This window comes from Papaver somniferum, chromosome 6 (assembly GCF_003573695.1).
Source record: "Papaver somniferum cultivar HN1 chromosome 6, ASM357369v1, whole genome shotgun sequence".
Lineage (NCBI taxonomy): Eukaryota > Viridiplantae > Streptophyta > Magnoliopsida > Ranunculales > Papaveraceae > Papaver > Papaver somniferum.
Window position 1 is genome coordinate 109,977,454 of NC_039363.1, and position 20,685 is coordinate 109,998,138.

General features: G+C 33.8%; 1 protein-coding gene across 5 annotated transcripts; it reads right to left on the reverse strand.

Annotated features, from left to right (window-relative positions):
* Nucleotides 1-356: 356 nt before the first annotated feature.
* Nucleotides 357-4,392, reverse strand: LOC113286042. 5 transcript variants are annotated; one of them, XR_003329072.1, is made up of 7 exons: nt 4,289-4,392; nt 3,005-3,786; nt 2,882-2,929; nt 2,733-2,787; nt 2,565-2,607; nt 1,347-1,412; nt 357-724 (listed from the first exon to the last, which is right to left on the reverse strand). XR_003329072.1 is itself a non-coding variant. In XM_026534759.1 (7 exons), the coding sequence occupies exons 2-6, from the start codon at nt 3,479-3,481 to the stop codon at nt 1,360-1,362; spliced, it is 657 nt and encodes a 218-aa protein (XP_026390544.1). In that variant the 5' UTR covers nt 3,482-3,786; nt 4,289-4,392; the 3' UTR covers nt 357-724; nt 1,347-1,359. The 5 variants fall into 5 exon arrangements, 4 of the variants coding, with proteins under 4 accessions (XP_026390544.1, XP_026390545.1, XP_026390547.1 ...); XM_026534759.1 differs by having other exon boundaries at nt 2,565-2,588; XM_026534760.1 differs by lacking the exon at nt 4,289-4,392 and adding an exon at nt 4,038-4,172 and having other exon boundaries at nt 2,565-2,588.
* Nucleotides 4,393-20,685: the final 16,293 nt, after the last annotated feature.

Genomic DNA, 20,685 nt, shown 5'->3' on the forward strand with positions numbered 1-20,685 from the left:
GTTCATGGGGTTTTTGCCAAGTGTTGCGTTATCATCAAGGTACTGCTGTATCCTGAGGCACACAGCTAAACTCCTTTGAAAAGAGAAATCTCGCCTCAGTTTGATCTTTTATTGTTTTGATTGGTTTTTATATATAGTACTGTGTTTCTCTCCCTTTTCTACATTTCTGTTCTGTGTTATCAATTGAAAATGTATGATACAGGGTGTTTGTATTATTGCGCGAGTCAGTAATTGTTTGGTTTCCAACACAACTCTTATCATGCAGCAGTAGTTGATTCAAAAAAAAAAGGTGATATACTCTTCATTTACGTTGCTCCCCCTTTTTAATGCATAGGATCGCATAATTTCTTCTAGTAAAGAGCAAAACCAGTGTATATGTTTGATTCAGAATACACCAGAAATCAGGGTGTGAAGGTGATGCTCAAGAAATGGCTAGAAGTGTTGTGGTACACATTTTAACCCGCCACCTCTAGGCTAGTGCAAAACTGTTTCAGGATTCTCATAGCAGTTAAGAATGATGAGAATTATTCTGTCTATACAAAACAAAGAAAACCTTTTAGCTATGTGCAAATGTAACTATCAATTCCATTCTCGATGGTATTAGAATGGAACACATATCGCTATAATATTCTATACAATATCTCAGAGTTCACTATTTTTTACGAAGCTTCAAGTGGAAAACCGAAAGCATCCCGAGAACAACAACATAGAAAGCATCCTGTACCTGAAAGCAAAAAATAAATCAGAAGCGTTATTGCTACAGAACCTCCCCATGTGTCACTATCTATAAACCGACGTAATAAGGAAAACATACACAAGTACACGCTAGATAAACAAGTTATATGCAGCTCGACTCGTATAGTTATTAGTATGAAGGATTGTATCGGACAATATCTGGACTAGTATTCAATCTTCAACGTCTGAATCAGATTGCTCACAACTACTGCTCAGGTCGATAATAGATACGATTTACCATTGAAAATACTCACTATGAAGATTCAAAAGTTAAAAAAAAATGACAAATACTACGCCGATAAAAAAATGAAGTTTTTGTTGATAAACAATGAAAAGTAATGTGAAGAAGGTATTAACCCCATTTTCATTATGCACGATTCTTGTTACTACCGCAGTTGAATGAAACTGGGGTTTCTGATTCAAATACAATATGCGGTCTAGATGTACAAGGGAAAATTCAACCCAGAAATTGATCACATGTCAATATATTAAGACCTGAACAATAACTCTAGAAAACCGAAAAATGTAAGGAAATTCCCAGCAACTAAATGTTTCACTGAATTTCGCCTCCTAATATGCGTATAGGCCCTTTAGGGAGATAGAAGACTTACCCTGTCAATAACCTCATGAAATCCCAAATTCAATCATCATTATTTGTATTTTGAACTGCAGCAGATCTGCAGCCAATACATTTTTTTTTGAGCATCAAACTTTTTTAAAATAGGTGATTTCACAGACACATAAATCGAGAATCAATAAGCTGATCAGTATCAGAATTCAAAAGATCAAACTTGCATAACCCGTGTATGAGATTGTTCAGAAATAATAATGCTCAAATACAAAAGTGAGGTCAGGGATATTTTTAGAGCAAATACTAAATGATTGCTCAGACTTGAATTCTCAATGGCATTACTGGCTTAACATATATCCATTGCAGAGGGAACGAATGGCATAATAACCATGGACGGATTGCAGAAGTAAGACACAGCCAGTATTAGGGACAAGGTATCCCGCACGTTTGCCTCCACAGATGTATGTGGAGTACAAATTTTTCAGTAGAATTAAAACACCAGTGTACCTCCTAGACGTTACCTAACTCTCGCAGCTTAGAAAAGATGCCCATCCCGCGGCTTACAACGGCAAACACAGTGGAGTTGACTGCAGTGATTGGTGTCTTCCTAGACTGCCAGACACTTGGAACCAATTTCTCTATGCAGGTCTCATCCTCTGATGAGGAGCAATTCACATATTGTAATTGGGAGAAACCGGTCTTGTCATTCTTATTGTAAAGGGAAACATGACTATTTTTTCCTTAGAATCAGATAAGGAGGTGGATGTGCATCAGTTGTAAAGTATATTATTCATGCCATCAACTAGCAAAATTGGAGAACTTAGTGGTTTACTACTTAAGAAGATTCAGAGTTTAGTTTATGTGAACCTGACATAAAGAATGTTGTCACTAAATGTTCATTAAAGGCAAACCAAGAAAAAGAAAATACAAGGTCTAAACTGAAATTCTATTGTCGTGAAGCATTCTTAGCCAGATCTAGTCCTTACACATTATTGTGTTAGTTGTAGGTAATGAAACCTGGAAATAGTATTACTCTACTTTGGAGGTGCCCTGAAGAATGAATCTACATGATGATAGTTTGATATGCAACAATGTTTGTTATTGTATCATTCACTGCATCCAATGTTAAGGTAATTCTAGGAGAAATGGTTTAAATCTGGATAATTTGATGCAGAAATGCAACATCAGATGTCATACCAAGCAGCTTTATTTAAAGTGAGCACCCAAAATCAGCAAAAGAAGGATAATATAGTCTAACCTCTTAGAAGGGTGAATGGTCGGTCTGCATCAGGAGTTGTTTGCTTTAACCAGAGACACATGCATAACAGAAAAATGAGGGACCAAGCAAGCATGAAATACAAGTCCAACCATTTAAAAAAATAAGCATAAGATGCACACACAGAATAAGGCATGAAGAAAAACATACATTGATCAACTTCGCATGCACTGATAACTTGTACAAGCCTCGAATGGATGTCGGTCTTTTTAAATCAACAAGAAACGTGTCACGTAAAACAAGAAAAACTTTACTTAAAACCAATAAAAACAGAGAATAAGGTATGAAGAACTACATACATTGATCTCATAGTAATTTGCCTTCTTGATTAAGCAAGAAATAAGCAACTGTAAAATAGAAACAAGCATCAGCCAATAGTTACTTATAAGAGAAGATATTTTGCGCAACACAAAGTTACTTACCACCATCAGTTTCTTCTCGCCATCATACTTCTTCAACAGAACTTGTGATTGTTTGCCTTTCTCCGTCTTATCAACATCAAGATTGTCCAAGTAGGTTTTGATTTCCTTGTGAACCTTGATAGAGTGGAGCAAGTTCACTCCCAACTCTATACTTAGCCTTTGATACTCTTGTGCACTCAGATTCTCAAGTTCAAGTAACTTGCCATTAGGGATACTTATCAAACCACCCATTTCAGTTTCCAAAGTGACATCCAACCAACCAGCTTTGACGAATTTACCAGTAACTGATTTACCATTAGCAGTTGTCCTGAGCACATCGTTTAGTTTAAAACGACTGTCTGCCATCATAGCCCTTACAAGAAGGTAGTTCCAAACAAGTTTTCGAAATTGGTGAAATATACCAAAGACGAATAGAGATGTTGACAAATACTTGATGTGCTTTGGTAATAATCCTATTTGTTCATTAATCCTAGACATAAGAATTGTGAAACATGTTTTAATGAACTCAAAGAAGGGTTTGCTGAAGTTAATTAAAGACTTCGAATTCTGATTAAGGTTCTTGGCAGTATCCTGAAGGATTGGTATAATTCTACGAGTATAAGAGCAGGAAACCCTAACTGGAATTTTATTGAGTGGAGGCAGAACAGCAAGGGGAAAGGCTGTACCTCTTCGATTTAGAGAGTAACATACTGAGTTGGAAGAACATGAAACCCTAATCGGAGGGCGAAGAGCAATAGGGGAACCCTAAAGAGGTCTGATAGTAAACATACATCCAATTTCACCTGAAATGGAACACAATCTTCATAAATATCTTCGTAAGAAGATTTTGATAAATCTCTCCACAGAAATTACAGAACTAGACACATAATTCATAACGACTGCAGAACTTGATTACAAAGAAAATTCAGATCATGATAGATTTACACTAAATCTAACTAAGAAAAACACAGAAATTCAAGATTATAATGCATCTGCATTGAAATTTAACCAAGAAATTAGGGATTAACACATAATTCATAATTTTTTTGCTTACAAAATTGATTTTATAGAAATTGAGAACATGATGCATCTACATCTAGATCTAACTAAGAATACCACAGAATATCAGGTCATATTACATCTGCATTGAAATCTAATTAAGAAATTAGGGATTAACACCCACAGTTACGTCTGCGGTTACTGCATCAACTTACGAACTTGATTCTAAAGAAATTTAGATCATGATTCAGATACACTGAGTTCTAACTAACAACTGAATAAATCAAACTAATAGAAACACTTTACCTGAATAATCTTGATCGAAACCCTCGAAAACCGACTTAACGAGAGCGGAGAGAGAAACGCTTGAAATCTTTTGAAATGGGGAGAAACGAGGGAAGGGAACTTTTTTAGGGAATAGTAACTATATTTATAGGCGTCATTTGGATAAATACCACTATGGCCTATGGAAGTTTTTCTGACCTTCCCTATCTGTATTGACCGATGCGAAACATTACAAAAGCTAACCACCGGAACATGGCACAGGGTACAACTGAAAAACCGGACCAGACCAAACCGTTTATGATTAAAATCGATCGAACTATTAATTTAGCAGGTAATAAATAGTATCAGTTTCAGGAAAAGTGTTATTTTGACTTTTTCAATTTCGTCTATTTATGGTCTAAAATGAAAAAGTAAAAGTAACACGTTTCCAGAAACGAAGATAGTACTAAATCATAAAAACTTCACATTTTCAGGTGTCATTCTAGTTTATCCCTAAAAATGAACTGAAACTACAAAGCACCATTTTTGGGGATGCTGGCAACCTTTTAGTGGGAGGTAATATAAAGCAAGGGACGTTAGATCCTATAATTCAAAGGATATGGAGTATAAAATAAGGGGCGTTAGATCTTAGTAGATCCTATAGATACTATAATTTAAAAAGGTTAAATTGGGGCCTATGCCATTTATTTGGGGTCTATCAAATTTTTTTTCCCACTCCATCAAATGATTATGGGCTACCAAATTTTTCGATAATACTAATTTACCCCCAAATTAATTCATAAAACTATCTCATATAAATACTAATTTTTCCATTTTCAGCAAATCCAAAAACATAAAAAACTAAACCTAAGAAACTTTCTATTTTCATCCTAATTTTTCCAAATTCTCAAAACCCTAATCAATTTTTTTTTTGATCCTCTTCTCCAACGATTTCGGTCCAACCAAGAAAAAGGTAAATCTCCATCAACCGTTCTAGTTTTCTCATTTCTTCATTGATTTACATGTTTAAATTTTCGATTTTTGAAAACCCAAATCTCTGATCTTACCCAGAATCAGTTTATGTTGACATATTGAATGAACCGATTCTGGGTTTTGTTCTTCGGCCATGATGGTTAACGTCGACCGATTCTAGGTTTAGTAACTAAATATGAAAAGACATCACCGGAATCGGTATATAAGTGCATTAGAGTAATCTGATTCTGGGTACAATTTTTTTTATTTTAACTATGCGATCCCATAATCGGATTTTATGTCCTTGTTAGTTTACCGATTAAGATTGTCTCTTCAGATTCCATTCCATAATCGGTGTTTATATATGTATCACATAAACCGATTGTTTATGTTTGACATTCCTGTGTGTTTTGTTATTGAGAATCGGATTACATATATTTAGTTATGTATCGATTGTTAACTTGATATTTTTTTGTAGATATGGACTTCGGCCACCTAGCATTTTACGTTCGAGATCTCACCCATGAGGATATTCACAAGGCACCACAACCCGTCCCAGAAAGATGCCTTTACAAGTTTGCATATGGGCGTGAGACCCGTCTGGAGAAAGCAATCGCACTGATTGACAAGATTGCACTGGAAGAGCTCCATGAGGTCATCAGTTTCACGGGGAGAAAGATGGATTTGATTTCAGTTGAGACGAGTTGCCACAGAAATTTGGAAGAAATATTTGAAGAAATGGCTGAAGTTCAAGCCATTGATGAAGCTGCTGCTGCTACTGCAAATGCTGCTATTGTATAACAAAGAGAAAAACTCACTCATCGCCACACTTCCGGTAGGTCGAGTATCAGAAAACTAAATAGAAGAATTGAAAGAATTTTGGTTTACTAGAAAAAGTAAATACAAGTGAGGAAGATAGGAAGGAACGAGAACTTCTCGTTTGATTTGATTAAAAACTAACTGATATACCCTTGAATTTTTATTTAAGCATCTCTGAAGGCTTGAACACGTGTTCACCATGCATTATCATTAGCATTAGCATGACCTCGTAACACGTGGAATGAGAAACCCAGCTGGGGATGGATTATACAATTTGACTGAGTCTGAGTCGCACTGGCTCGCTGTCTCATCTAGGACCAGATTTAGCTTACCCATTGAGAGCCTCATAAGAGTCGTAACCTAACAAGCAAACCACTAAAACGAGGACCCATATTTTATATATTTACTTTATTTAAACTTTGCTCGACAGTTATTTGACTCAATTGCAACAAAAAACAATGAATACACATAAAATATTTGATCCCTAGACATGAAAACAAATAGATATACCGTTTGATCAGGTCGCTTTTTCATTGGACCCCACTGTTGTAGCACCTTAGATATGGAATTCGGCCACCTATCATTTTACGCTCGAGATCTGACCCATGAGGATATTCACAGGGCACCACAACCCGTCCCAGAAAGAAGCCTTTACAAGTTTGCATATGGGCGTGAGACCCGTATGGAGAAAGCAATCACACTGATTGACAAGCTTGCACTAGAAGAGATCCATGAGATCATCAGGTTCACGAGGAGAAAGATGGATTTGATTTCAGTTGAGACGAATTGCCACAGAAATTTGGAAGAAATGGTTGAAGTTCAAGCCATTGATGAAGCTGAAGCTGCTGCTGCTGCTGCTACTGCAAATGCTGCTGGTGTTGTTGCTCCTGATGCTGGTGCTCCATGATTTATAAGTTTTTAAGACTTGGTTGTTTAAGTTTATTAAGACTTGGTTGTTTAAGTTTTTGGTTTTTAAAACTTTAGACTTCGGATGCTTAAGCTTTATATTTTGGATGATTATGGTGTTAAACTTAATGCACTTAAAATTTTAATTATAATTATGTGTATCAAACAAGTTTATGCATGCTCAATAATTATGTTGCCTGAACACATGCAGATAATCGGGATACTCGATATGTCAACATAAACCGATTGTCTAGGGTTCATAAAGGAATCGGTTTATGTGTGGGGTAAGTATAATCCGATTCTTCATGCCTTAAAAATGCAGTTTTTCTGTATGTTTTTCAAGCTACAATCGGATCACATATGCATCTATATAAACCGATTAATGTCGGTGAAAATTCAAATTTTTTACATGTCTTTGATCGGTTTATGTTGGTCACAAGAAAGACCGATTCTTGGTGGCATGAAAACACAATCGGATTTTACAGACCTTCAAGAAGACTGATTAATTCACGTTTTTCAAAAACAAATAGCCGTTAGGGACTTTCTCTATATATAGAGACCTTACCCTTGGACCCCATTTGCCCCAAAATTACTCATTTTATTCCCTCTCACTCCATATACTCCACAACTACTCATTTCATACCTCCACAATGGCATCATTTGATTCAAATGAAGATCTATCCATCACCAAAGCATTGTACGCGAGACTCGGGGTTAGAAATCAGTCCTCCGTAAGTGTAGATGCCGAAACCTTTTGGGCAAACGTATATAACAAATATAGGCAAGAGTTTGGGAATCCAAATGGAAGAAGTGTTCACAAGTCCATGATAGGCACCTAGTCATGTGATACTTGCTTTTTTAGCTATCCAAAAACAGATTCTAAACGCTAGCCACTTTAGCTACTCCATTTAACAATTTGTAAGTATTTTTGTGGTTTATTTTACGTAATCCAAGTTGCTTGATCTTCCTACTAAACACCACTAACAAATTAAGTTTGCGTCGTGATTTTGTAGCACGAAGCCGTGAAAGCGCGCTACTTGGAGGAAAAGGGGGAAGCATTTGCATTTGAGGCAAGCTATCACTTCATGGTATCCAAAATCCCGGAGTATGCCCGGACTTCATGGATGGTGGATCATACTTGGATTCCCCCAATGAAGATTGACGGTTTTAGAAGTTTTTGTGTAGGTTTTGTGGATAGATCTCTATGTAAACCCTCACGAGACTATGACTCGTCCATTAGGATCGCCTAGGGATTTAAAGGATTGATGTATGGGCTAAATGCATCCGTGATTCCTACGATAATGAAATGAATGAAAAAAAAATTCTTATGAAAGACAATAATCGGTTTATATATGTTACTGAAACTCCGATTCCGTAATCGGATTATATGTATGCCAACGTCAACTGATTATGGAAGTCCTCTTTTAATTTTGGAAACACCAATCCAGAATCGATTTATGCGTGTATGAACGTAAACCGATTCTGGATATTGCTTACGAAAAAAATAAAATTTAAGTTGTTTGATATTTTGAAGAACACTTTGGCATTAGTTGATCTTACATCTAAAACATAATTAACACCTAATACGATTAGTTAATGCTAATTAATCAGGGATAAAATAGGTACTAGGATAATTGTTGGATAAGGGGTGGTGTGAAAGTTATTTCTAGTGATCATTTTTGTCATCTAGTAGCAGGTCCCAAATAAGTGGCATAAGCCCCAATTCAGCCAGGTAATTTAAAGGGTGTTAGCAATCCTTTTATAGAGATGGGACAAGAGCCGCCTAGGGCCCAAAATTTGGTAAAGATGCAAGCATTTTCAATGATTTTAGAGGAAAATGCATTCGGCCCTGAAGAGACGTAGGGAATGGAAAAATCGTTGTGCATTGCACCATTGATTTTAGGATCGAGTCTCATTGGATTTGTATTTGTTTTTCAGGAAAATAAAAGTCTTATAATATATGACACATTTAATTATTTTTTTTGGGAAGGAAAAAGCGAAATTTTTGATTAATAAAATGTAAACAATTCGTACATCAGATTCAAACAAAAAATAGTACAAGCAATGATGAAAATATTTATTATAGAGGAATTAGAATACATCATACATACCAATTGCATGTAATTCCACGAAGTAATCGGTGTTTTACAACAAAGGATTTTTGAAATTAAATTCACCCATTTTGATTTTGATTTGTGAGTCTTCAAACTCTGATTCTCCATTAAAAAGAAGAAAACCGCCCATGATTTATGATTCTTAAAACTCTGATTCTCCATTTAGAAGAAGAAATGGCTCATAAAATTGTAGTTACAATCATAACCAGTATCCACTGATCTTGTATAAAAGGATTCACACCATGTTTGAATGAAGTATATCTGAAAATATACTTGAATATATGACCACACTTGAACAAGTTGTTGCGGAATATATCAAAGATCGATGTTAATACAGATATGAAAACAACTAAGTGGCCAATATAAGCCATTAGGGTTGAGAAAACTACTAAATGGCAAGAACTACCCATTGATGATTGATTGTTGAAAAAAAACTAAAACTTAAAATCGCTTAAGAGAGCAATAATTTCTTTATTTATTTATAATTTAATAAGATTGTGTCATATTCTTGGCAGATCTGAAATATCATATCATACCAAACAAATCAAGAAGAATCGGAAGAGATTGGGGAAATCAAGTACTGTTTTGGGAAGTTTCAGAGAGAGGGTTTATTTATTTATAATTTTCTTAGAGCACCTGGTTACATTGTTTGTGATTGAGGCGGCCGTACGCCCACATTTGTATCAAATCAACAAAGGATATAAAATATAGAGAGATCTTATAATTGCATCATCGAGGGAATGAGATTATAGCCTTACTAAAGTGTAAGTTGCAGCGGTAACCCAGTCTAAGCGATTGGAGATCCCATGGTATAGGTTCAAAAGGGAAAACTGAGTTGTGAAATACTCGCCAGAAAACACCGAAAGAGATTTTCTCTTTCTCATTCCTACGATAAGAGTCAGTGTTGTCAGTCAAGTAAGAAGATGAGAATTCCTCTTATTGATTTCTAAAGCTTAGTCAAACTAAGAAGACTAGGGGTAGAATACTTTTAATTAGGTGATCACCTATATGAGCGAGAAGTGGGGCCGCTTCTATGATAATTATAAGGCTAGGTCAATCTGGAGCTTCTATGGTAACTATAAGGCTAGATTAATCTAGCCGAAATGAACACAACCGAATATATGCCGATTATAAGAAAATATAATGTGTGAGATTTATTGTATCAATTTACATCAACAATTGACAGTTCAAAACATCGCGTTCACTAATTAGCTAGTAAATCCGATGAATTATCACTAGCTAGGTTTGGTTTAAAACCAAAAGCTACCACTTACCGATGCATTAAATTTTCTGCTTGTGCTCTTAAAAGTTTATAAATTTTGTTGAGTCAATATTTTCACTCATGTGAAATATTGTTGCTATTTTTAAAATCCAAGAGGTGTTTTTAGGGTCATGCCTTTTTACCCATAAAACACTTAGTGAATATGTGTTATGGAGAGTCACCATTAGATACAGTGAGTAACCTATGGATGAAGTGACACCATGTAAAGTCACCATTAACTCTATATAACCTCATTTCTTAGTTTTGGTTCTAAGAAAAATAACAAAAAGATTCTTACAAGTTTTCAGATAAGTTAAAAACAAGTTATGAAGTCAACGACCAGAGTCTAAAAGCGCAAAAATCGTCATTATCCGGTCATGTAGTAATGTAGTGCTACTTACTACAAGGTGTGATCGATATATATTGGGATACAACATCCGTAAACCCATGAGCACCATATGCGGGGATGAATTGTATTTAAGGAAAGAGGAGCACCTCGCTTCGATCAACCAAATCCGATAAGTTTTCTAACTTTCTTATCTGTTAGTATTTTGTTTTTTGCATGACCATGATTTCGAGAAACCGAAACGAACATTTTCCCAACAAAAGGTGCATGATTCATAGGATGGGAGGCTTGTATCGCCTCACTTTCTTCGCGCAATGCTTTGTTGCATTATTCAGATGAATTGGGCGCCTCGAGGAAGGTTGGGGTACTAACTAATAGTGCGATTAGTTCACTTTTAAAAATTCTTTGTCTCCAATTTATGAACACTAACAACAAAAAGATCTCTGAAATTCTCCGTCGCCGTATTTTCTTGGGATAATGCGTTGTTGCGTTATTCGGATAAATTGGGTGAATTAGTCGCCTCAATGAAGGTTGGGGCAATAATAATGCCATTAATTCACTTGAAAAATTCTCTGTCTCCAATTTATAAACACCAGCAGTAAAAAGATCTCTGATCTTCAAAGTGATACATCACACATATATAGGTTTTATAAACATGTTGCATACTAGTACTAGAGGATGTATGAGATATAATCCACGAGTCTAGACTTACCAAGTCTAACCCTATATATTATCGAATAAACTAGAGGATAATAACCGAATGAGACCTTAGCAACATTTTCTTTTTTAAAAGCCGAACTTTTAAGAAAAGAGAAGCCAGAGCCCAGAAGGAATACAATAAGAAAAATCCCAAAATAGACAAACAAAAAAAGCTTATCAGAATCCCAACAAACTAGGGAGTAACAAGCTCAAAAAAAAATTAAAAAAAAAAAATTCAGAAAAACCGAACTAACAAAATCCGAAGCGTCAGTTGGCCATTCCATTTTTGGCAAAGAATCTGGCCAAGAATGATATTGTGTTGCTTACCCCTACTAAGAAGATTCAAACCTTTCTTTAATGCCGAGACTGAAGTTGAGTGACTGCTTTTCCCATCTTGCTTGAATATACCAAGATAGATTCTTGGAATTAAACACGGTGAGCAAAACTTTATAAATCATTCGGCACAACCTATTCAATTATTTTGATAGTTGCAAGAATTTCAGTTATATAATTTGTGACTATTCCAAGACTATCTGATTCAACATAAACAAAAGTATCGAGATTGTTTACATAAAATCCCATAACCTACAATTTAAGGGTTTCCTTTAAAGGTACCATCACAACAAAGAAGAGTGATGAAGACATCAAGTAGACTGATATAGCAACCTACAGTCTTGATTACTTTCACTTTCTTTAGCTGAATGTTAAAGATCTTCAAAATTAACAATTCATGGAGGGATTGTTAGAGCATTGCTCGGTTGAACCCACCAAGCATTGGTATGTCAAGGTTGGTTGTCATATTTTAGTATGAAAACTCAATTAGAGTTGCTTGATTAAATGTACTAGAGTCAACTTCGTTTATACTAGAAAGTATAGGAATGTTGAGACATACAAGTATTACCTTGAAGACCTGAATATTGTGAAGACTTATCGACTACAACCAAGACATCATCCTTCCACTTGAGGTATTTTGATACTGACTTGACTTGTTTCCATTCCTCTTGTTTCTTTCAAGTTGTTTAAGATTGAAAACATAACATGTGAGGTTATATTTAATTCTCAAGTATTAGACTTGGTCATTTTATTATGATCACAGTGTCAAGGAAGAATATTTGATTACGAAGTATAACGTTTATCTTTTGAACTTCGTAAATGTGACATCGGCATGATCTATATAACTCGTTACTTGATTGTGTATTGGATATAGGTGTAATTTCATCCTACGAAACTATGTTTGATTACATATGTTTAAAGGAAGTACATATACGAAACTTGTTTCTTAATCGAAAGGAAATAAATAGGCGTTTTGGTCCGGTTTTCATTGAAGATCCATTAGATGACCAATTCGAACCTAGGTAATATCTTTGGTAGAACCGATCTTAACTTATGCTGAAATCTATGGTAGAACCGATATTTTCCTAGTTTGGGATATGCAGTAGAACCGATCTTGACTTATGTTGAAAGCGTTGGTAGAACCGATCCTTACCTATTTGGGATACATGGTAGAACCGATCTTTACTATTGTTGAGAATCTTGGTAGAACCGATCATTACTTATATTTGGATACTTGGTAGAACAAATCTTAGATATTGTTGGGAGTCATGGTAGAAACGATCCTTACCTATATTTGGAGACTTGGTAGAACCGATCTTAACCTATGTTTGGAGTCATGGTAACACCGGTCCCAAGAGCAAAACCGATCCTTCATATGCACATACTACTTTACGGTTTGTGTGAGTTTGGAATTAGGGTTTGCTAAATAAAAAAATTTTGGATGTCGATATAATTTGGACATGAATACAATTCTTATATTTTATTGTCCAAAGATATTTCTTGATACTCAAGGTGATCCCGATCCGAAATATTGTGAATCTTTTAATTAAGATTTTTGATTATATGCTTTTGATTTTTCAGCAAATAAATACACATCTCTTGGAAAGTTATATTAGCCAAGTGATAAACTAATATTAGATATTTTATAATGAGAGATTTCAGAATTACAGGTTGGATATTAGTTGGAAATAGGAAAACCGAAATTAGGTACTTATTGCATATCTTGACAATGTTTTCGGTTTTGAAATTTTCTAGTTGTCCAAACAAACTTGTCCTATAAATAGCTGATTTTGCATTTCTTGCAAACTATCCTAAGAGCCAGGAAAACTTCATTCGTGTTGTTTCTGGTGGAGCCGTCTATCCGGAGAGGAAAGTACCCTAATTAGGCGAAATCTCTTACGACCGCTCGTTTAAAGACTTCTGCGGGATCAAGAAGCTCTACGAGTACTGTTGATGGGAAAATAGATAATTGCATTGTTAATGTAGTTTCCGATTATTGATTTGATTGACTAACTGTCGTTGAAATTTTAATTGCACCTGGTTAGATTATTCTTGAGGGCCTTCTCTTCTGACATAAGGTTCACTCAAACTAGATCAAAGCATTGACGGGATCTTTAGAACTGTTTTTAGATCTAAAGAAAACTTGTGATCATCCATTGTTAACAGACTCCGTTATGTGTTTGATCTATCATAAGTGGATTCAAATTTGTGGTGTGCAGGTATATAAGAAGGCAATTGAAGATTTGAAGGAAAGAAGATTTTTCTTATTGGTTTTCGTGTATCGTGATTTTTGCACACATATCGGTCGACTGGGATCCGACTTAGATCCAATTTATCTTTTGATAGATTTAATCATATAATCATTTAGATCGGAAACTATCATTTGGTGGTATTCTTCAATATCTGAAGATGATAGTTGTAAATCCGAATCTAAGTTATTGATTTGGATTGATATTTCCCTACAAAGGAGTTTACTAGTTTAAATGGAATAGGCTTTGTCAAACTCAGCATACTTTTTTCTAAGAGATTATTGGAGTAGTTACCAAACGACTTTTTTCCTTTATTGTTTAGAAGACGATCAAAAGGAGTTGAGTGCTTAAGATTTTACATCGGTAAAGCAACTCAAGATAGTGATTTTCTGTCTTGGGATTCACGTGCGTGACCAGTAGGTCGTGGACGCAGGGATACTAAGGGAACTAAGTAACTAGGAGTAGATTACTTGGACTCAACTATACGAAGTTGGATTTGCTCTTTGTATAGAGGATTAATTCTTAGAGTATTCAAAGCTGGACTAGGTCACGGTTTTTTTTTTTGCATTTGCAGTTTCCTCGTTAACAAAATCTTGTTGTGTGATTTACTTTTACTTTACACAATTATAATTATTTTATTATAATTAAAAGTAAATACACTTGTACGTTAACTCCTAATCGGTTTTGGACCATAACTATTATAAAGTGAATATCAAGTTGTTGTATTGTCTCGACTTTGTCCATAGACGATAAACTTGGTATCAGACTTATAGGTTGAAACGATAAAAGAATGTGGTGTATTTGGGTACTCTTGTAATTTCAATTGGCATCAGAGTGGGCAAACACGAAAAGATCTAACAATATGTGTTTGGTGCGATCCAACTTATAAAACTTGGGTCAAGGATATATTAAGCGAAAGCGAAAATTATCAATAGACTCAGTTAACATAATACAAGAATCTCGTTCGAAACAAACTCTCTCTTCGATTGTTTCCATCTTTAGTAAGCTGCAAAACTTGGTTTATCATTTTGAATAGTGAAAAGAATAATATTTTCAAACATAAGTTTATTCCTGGCAAACCAAATTTCCACGAGCAAAATGAAGGCTGAAACAATATAAGGTTTCTTAATAATTGGGCTCTTAAATTTGCAACAACATAAAACAACAGTAAAAAAGGTATAGGGATCAAGCAATGGAAAATACCACCAAGCCAAATCCAAACAATTTGGATAAACTTACGATACCACGAGATAGATAAATGTAATAAACTAAGGTATCTTTGACGGTTTTTATGACAAATTAAAATTATATTTTTATTTTTATTTTTTTGAAAATCTTTTACATGCTTCATTCACCTTTACTAGTCATATTATTCCATGGGTCCCGAAGCATATGCTAACCCTTTCAAAATATTTTTGGAAGAAAGATTAAATTTTTCCTCAAATCAAGAGTTGTTAATAAACCCGACATGGGTCCTAATTCAAGAATTCCAGTACTTCCCGTTGGCCTACTCAACTATTTTTGGAATGTTTTATCATCCTTCCGTTCTTTTCAAGTCAATTTATTCTTTTTTTCAAAGAGTATGTCTCATATGGCTCGTCGTATTAGTTGAGAAAACATTGTGGAAGCTCAACGAGTTAGTAGTTTCGAAGGTGTAGTATTTGAAATGAAAAATAAAGTGGATTTATTCAATGATGGAGTGGATCTACTCCGATTAGATGAATATCATCCTACTATGCCTTCTTACTTTTCTTATGATCATCATTATGTTGAAGAAGAGATGATGATATTATTTAAACACATTTATAATCTCTCAAGTGGCGTTGAAGTAGTGAAAGTTCAACTTATTGTTGCCGTGGAAAATAAAAACTTGTTGAAATATGTGTTGGAAAAAGTGATATGCTGACCTTGATATCATGAAATTTCCAGTCAATGAACTTCTTAATGAAGAAATTATTCCTAATAAATCTCTAAGCTATTGAAGAAAAACTCAAGAATCTAACTCTGAAAAATTAAATCACGTTTAAGAAAGAAAATATAAAAACAATGGTAAATAAGAATACAATTTTTTTTTAGCTTACCTCGTTTATTTATATAATGTTTTTCATTTAAAAGAAAAAAGAAAAAAATGTGGAAACAAAATAAACAAGGTGAGTTTTCTTTATATAAAATATATAATAATATCGATATTGAATCATTTTCATTCAACACATTTTTGAATTCAAAAGACAATCCCATAAAAATACAAAAAGGAAGTGAAAAAGGTTATTTTGAAAATAGCTTATAAAACATCTCTTTGAGAACCGAGCCAAACATGCCCTAATAAGTCATATTATCTTTATTGGATAAACGTGAAAGACTCATATCAGTATTATTTACCGTTAATTTGTAGAAAAATCAAACGGCCACGACTAATACACTATCTGTAAAAAAAGATCTATAAATCCTCAATACGTTAAAATATTCAATCATCTCTCTTCAAATGTAAGAAATTAAGACATTACCTTTTAATTTTAAGAAAAATTGAAAAATCTTTTTACTTTTAGAGAAGTTGGAGAAAGCAATCAGATGTTTCTACTCAGAAAGATCGGGGAAATTCAAGGATGATATTATTGCTTGGTTTTTGAATTTCCTCAAAAGATTATTAAAGTTCATATGGAAGTTTATAATTTGGTCTATCAAACCATTAGGGTTTTTCTTTATGATTTGTGAAATTTTGATTGGTAGTTTCTTATTTCTTAAAGTTGATTTTGGTTTTAATCCTTTACATGGTTTGATGAACTGATATGATCATGAAATTTTTATATTCCAAAATCAGTACTAATCGTCAAATTAGTTTTCAAAATCGACCCATAAATGACTTTCTTCAAGAACAACCAAAATTCTATGTTAATTTGTCACAGCGGGATAATTTGAAGTTCACTAAGTTTGCAAATATGATGGGAACCTGAAAGTCGATTGGGAATTGAAAAATGTTTATCCTTATGGATATGGTTGGGTTTTAAAGAAACAAGAACAATAAGGAGCGAAGAGAAAAAGTTGATTTATCGGTATGAGATCAGTAGGAAACCTACATTATCATTACTTTCTTCTGTCAAATGAAACATCCGTAGGTTCACTATAGACGAAGCTTTGTAGTCCACTTAGATTTTTCTTCTCCTAAATGTAGACGATGCTTTTATTAAATATAACCCATACGAAAAAAGTGATTAAACTAAATAAATAGATATTATAATTATTCAACATAATCCACAAAATTATATACGATTATCATATCATATATAACCAAAATAATTGAATAAATTATCAAATTCCTAAGTTAACAACTAAAAAAAAGTTGATTACCTAATATTCATAATTAAATTTATGTAAAACTTGTGACATAATTGATGATTTTGAAAAATAGTCAATCTTAATGTAATTGAGATTGAGAAAAAAGAGAACGTCATCTTATATATTTTTACTTCATAAGAATATGTTTTTGGAGTTTTAGAAGATTTATTTTAGGGAACAAATCAAAATTTTTGTTAATTCCACTTCGATTGGTATTATTGTGGAGATTTCTTAAGGGAATATGTTGTATGACATCCAACTACATTAGCCCTAACTCCACTAGTACAAGTTCTCTATTTCCTATTATAAATTTTATTAGGATTTTCTTTTCCTAGTTCTAGTTTCTTTTTTAATTTAGGATTTCAATTTTCTAGTTCTAGTTTGTTTCACATTATAGTTTGATTTCCTTTTCTAGTCCTAATTATATTTATAATTGTTGTGGTCTACACAAGAAAGGCCTTGTATTGTAGAGAAAGAACAAATTCAACAACTATTTGATTAATATCAAAGTTATTTTCTTATTATTATGGTAGTGACTAAATGCAACCCACATTAAAGCTAAATACAACCTTTCAAAAACTTTTTTAACTTTATTAATTTGGGTAAACAAAACCCTACAATTATCTTCTCTTTTTCATTCTGAATTTGTTTTTCCATAGATTCTGGAACCCCATAATCTGGTTCTCTTTGCTCTAATATACTTAATCGACTCAATCAAATCAATTATATAAAAACGTACTCTAATTCCCCACCTATCTCTATATTAGATCTTTCAGGTTATGGGGATAAGCAATCTACCATATTGGTTTTTAGTGCAACCAAAAGAAATCAATTTTTGAAAGCCAATCAGGTTATAATCAACACATGCAAAGATTTTTAATTTTCTGGAGATAACAATCGGATGATCTTGGACATGAAGCCAAATTTTTGTCCTTGTTTGTAATAGGGCTTAATTACTGATAATATTTTAAGGGGGAGATAATTGATTAATGATTCATGTACATTATCTCATAGAATATCAATGACTGCCCATTATATGTTCAAGTTGAACTTCATCACTCAAATGAACATCATTTGTTAATCCAAAGGGTTTAGTAATCAGAAATGTGAGAGACGGTGATGAGAGCATAGAGTTTTATTTACCCACGTTAATAAGTGTTTATGATATTTTAAAGGGGTTTTATTTAGTCACTTCCATTATTATTGAAAATGAGAGGATATCAAGTAGAACAACAACTTTTTCATTTGGCAAACTGTATGGCAAAAATCTAGTACAAACACAAGCAGGTCAAAGCAAAGATCCTTTAAACATATTGAATATATAATTTTTCTCTTTTTATTCCACAATTAATATGTATAGATCAAAGGTCCATGTACGTGATTGTGTAGAAGAGTTCTTGGACAATCTCAAAAATCAATACCCAGATCAATCTAGATGTATCGAATTCTAAAAGTTTAAAATTTGTGATCTTTCTTTAAAAATAGGAATATATACAATTTTAGGTCTGTTCTGAGATCTGCTTTTCAAATTTAAGCCACTTTTTTTATTTCTTACAAATCTAGGCCAATCAAATGGATTCCATCCAAATCTGTTATCTCAGTCAATGTCTCGTGTTGACTCGCCAAAATCTCGTATAGGGAGATCTCTTGGAATGTCAGAGATTACTATTATGACCTTTCGTGCGTGTGATGGATAAAAAGATAATACTACCACACTGCAGTCTTTTGGAGTGTTAATCTAAGATCTGGAAATCTCAATGATTTCCAACGGCTACGATTTTCATAGGACAATTAATAATCTGAGATCTAAGTATCTCGGTGAAATTTGACGATCGGGATCGCATGGAAAATCGTCTAAAAGCATAAACTGATTCCAATCATTCACATATACGTTGTTTCTTTCTTTTTCTCTATGTTCTTCTAAATTATGGTTTCCTTTTTCAAAATTCGAGAAGTTACGGGTTTAAGGTGAATCGTAGTTGGGATTGATTGTTTATCAGAGAATTGAAGGTATTTGATTGAAGTTTTAGTCGTGGTGAAGAATTCATTAGGAGGTCACTGTTTCTTCGTCTATTCTCTCTACTTCTTCTAAGGAATTCTTCTTCAAAAATCGAGAGATAACTTAAGGGTTTTGCAGCAATCAAGGTCAATCGTGATTATTGGACGACCAAAGGGAATCCCTATGTGATGAAAAAAGCTCATTCATGTCAGTCACAACAAATGTGCACAAAAAATAAATTTGATTTTTTTTAACCAAATTGAGTTGCAATTTGAGATAATTAAACAAATTGTTTGACAATTTCAACCAACAACAATCAAACAAACAAATTAACAATTCAAAGTTATTCGAAAACTCAATTGCATCAATCAGAATCAACTAAAAATACAAAACCAGAGCAAAAAAATTGAACGAAAATTTTTCAGTTAAACGTTGAAGATGATTTATTCTAGGTGCGGGTTTTTGATCAGAACCCAATTTCCAAGCAATAACGAGTACAATCATATAACTATTAACTAATTTTATCTGTTACTTATTCAAATAACAAAAAATAGAGATGTTCTTCAGCTATTGTAGAGAAGACGAATCCGGCAGACCAGAATTATGGTATACTGTAGTTATTTCCACCCACCTTTACACGCGCCCCCCTTGAGCTCATTTACTGACTCACCGAGTTAACTGAGTCGCACACCCTTTTTCTTCCCAAATCAACCAAACTCTCAAAACTCTAGCTATACCGAGTGATACTGATGACGAAAAATTGGTTATTGATCCATACTTAAACATACTGCTTCCGAAGCTTGGGATGAGATTGGTGTTGGATTCGTCGTCTATTTAGCTAAGTTAAATCTAAGCAAATTGAAAGTAGAAAACCTGAGAAAGATAATTAAAATTAAAAATTCGATTGCATTTACCATCAAAAAGACATTTACCAAATCAAAGCAGTGGTATACTATTCTTTCAAAATACCACAGTAACAAGTACCCAATTCTTCAAACTCAAGATCCTTCTTAGTACACAAATTCAATAACAAAAGTTGGGAAATTCTGGCTTCTTAATTCAATATCCATGAATCATGAAATGAACATAAGAATATAAACAACGGGACTTCCAACACGATAACACGCTACTATTTGATTGATGAATATGAGTCAGTAAGGGATGCAATATGAAATCAGAGATTGGTGGCATCAATCCCAAAATTAACATAGTGAGGCGAAGCAAAAAAAAAAAAAAACAGATAGCAAGGGTAACAGAGTTTAAGTTTATGTTTTTTTTTTTTTGGGTTATTTGGTTTTTGGTACTCAGGTTTTGACCATAACCTGAATTTGGTCTAACATTTGTCCAGCCTTTATCTTTGGTCTAAAGACCAACGTTTACCTGTATTGACCACGTTAAACTTTGACTT

What these genes read in the sequence shown, in the direction of transcription:
- LOC113286042 (XM_026534759.1), bottom strand. Translation starts at nt 3,481, where the DNA reads ATGTCTAGGATTAATGAACAAATAGGATTATTACCAAAGCACATCAAG. An exon ending in CAAATTACTATGAGATCAAT is followed by an intron (nt 2,788 to 2,881) that starts GTATGTAGTTCT and finishes TGATTTAAAAAG; the next exon opens with ACCGACATCCATTCGAGGCT. An exon ending in TGCATGCGAAGTTGATCAAT is followed by an intron (nt 2,589 to 2,732) that starts GTATGTTTTTCT and finishes CTCCTGATGCAG; the next exon opens with ACCGACCATTCACCCTTCTA.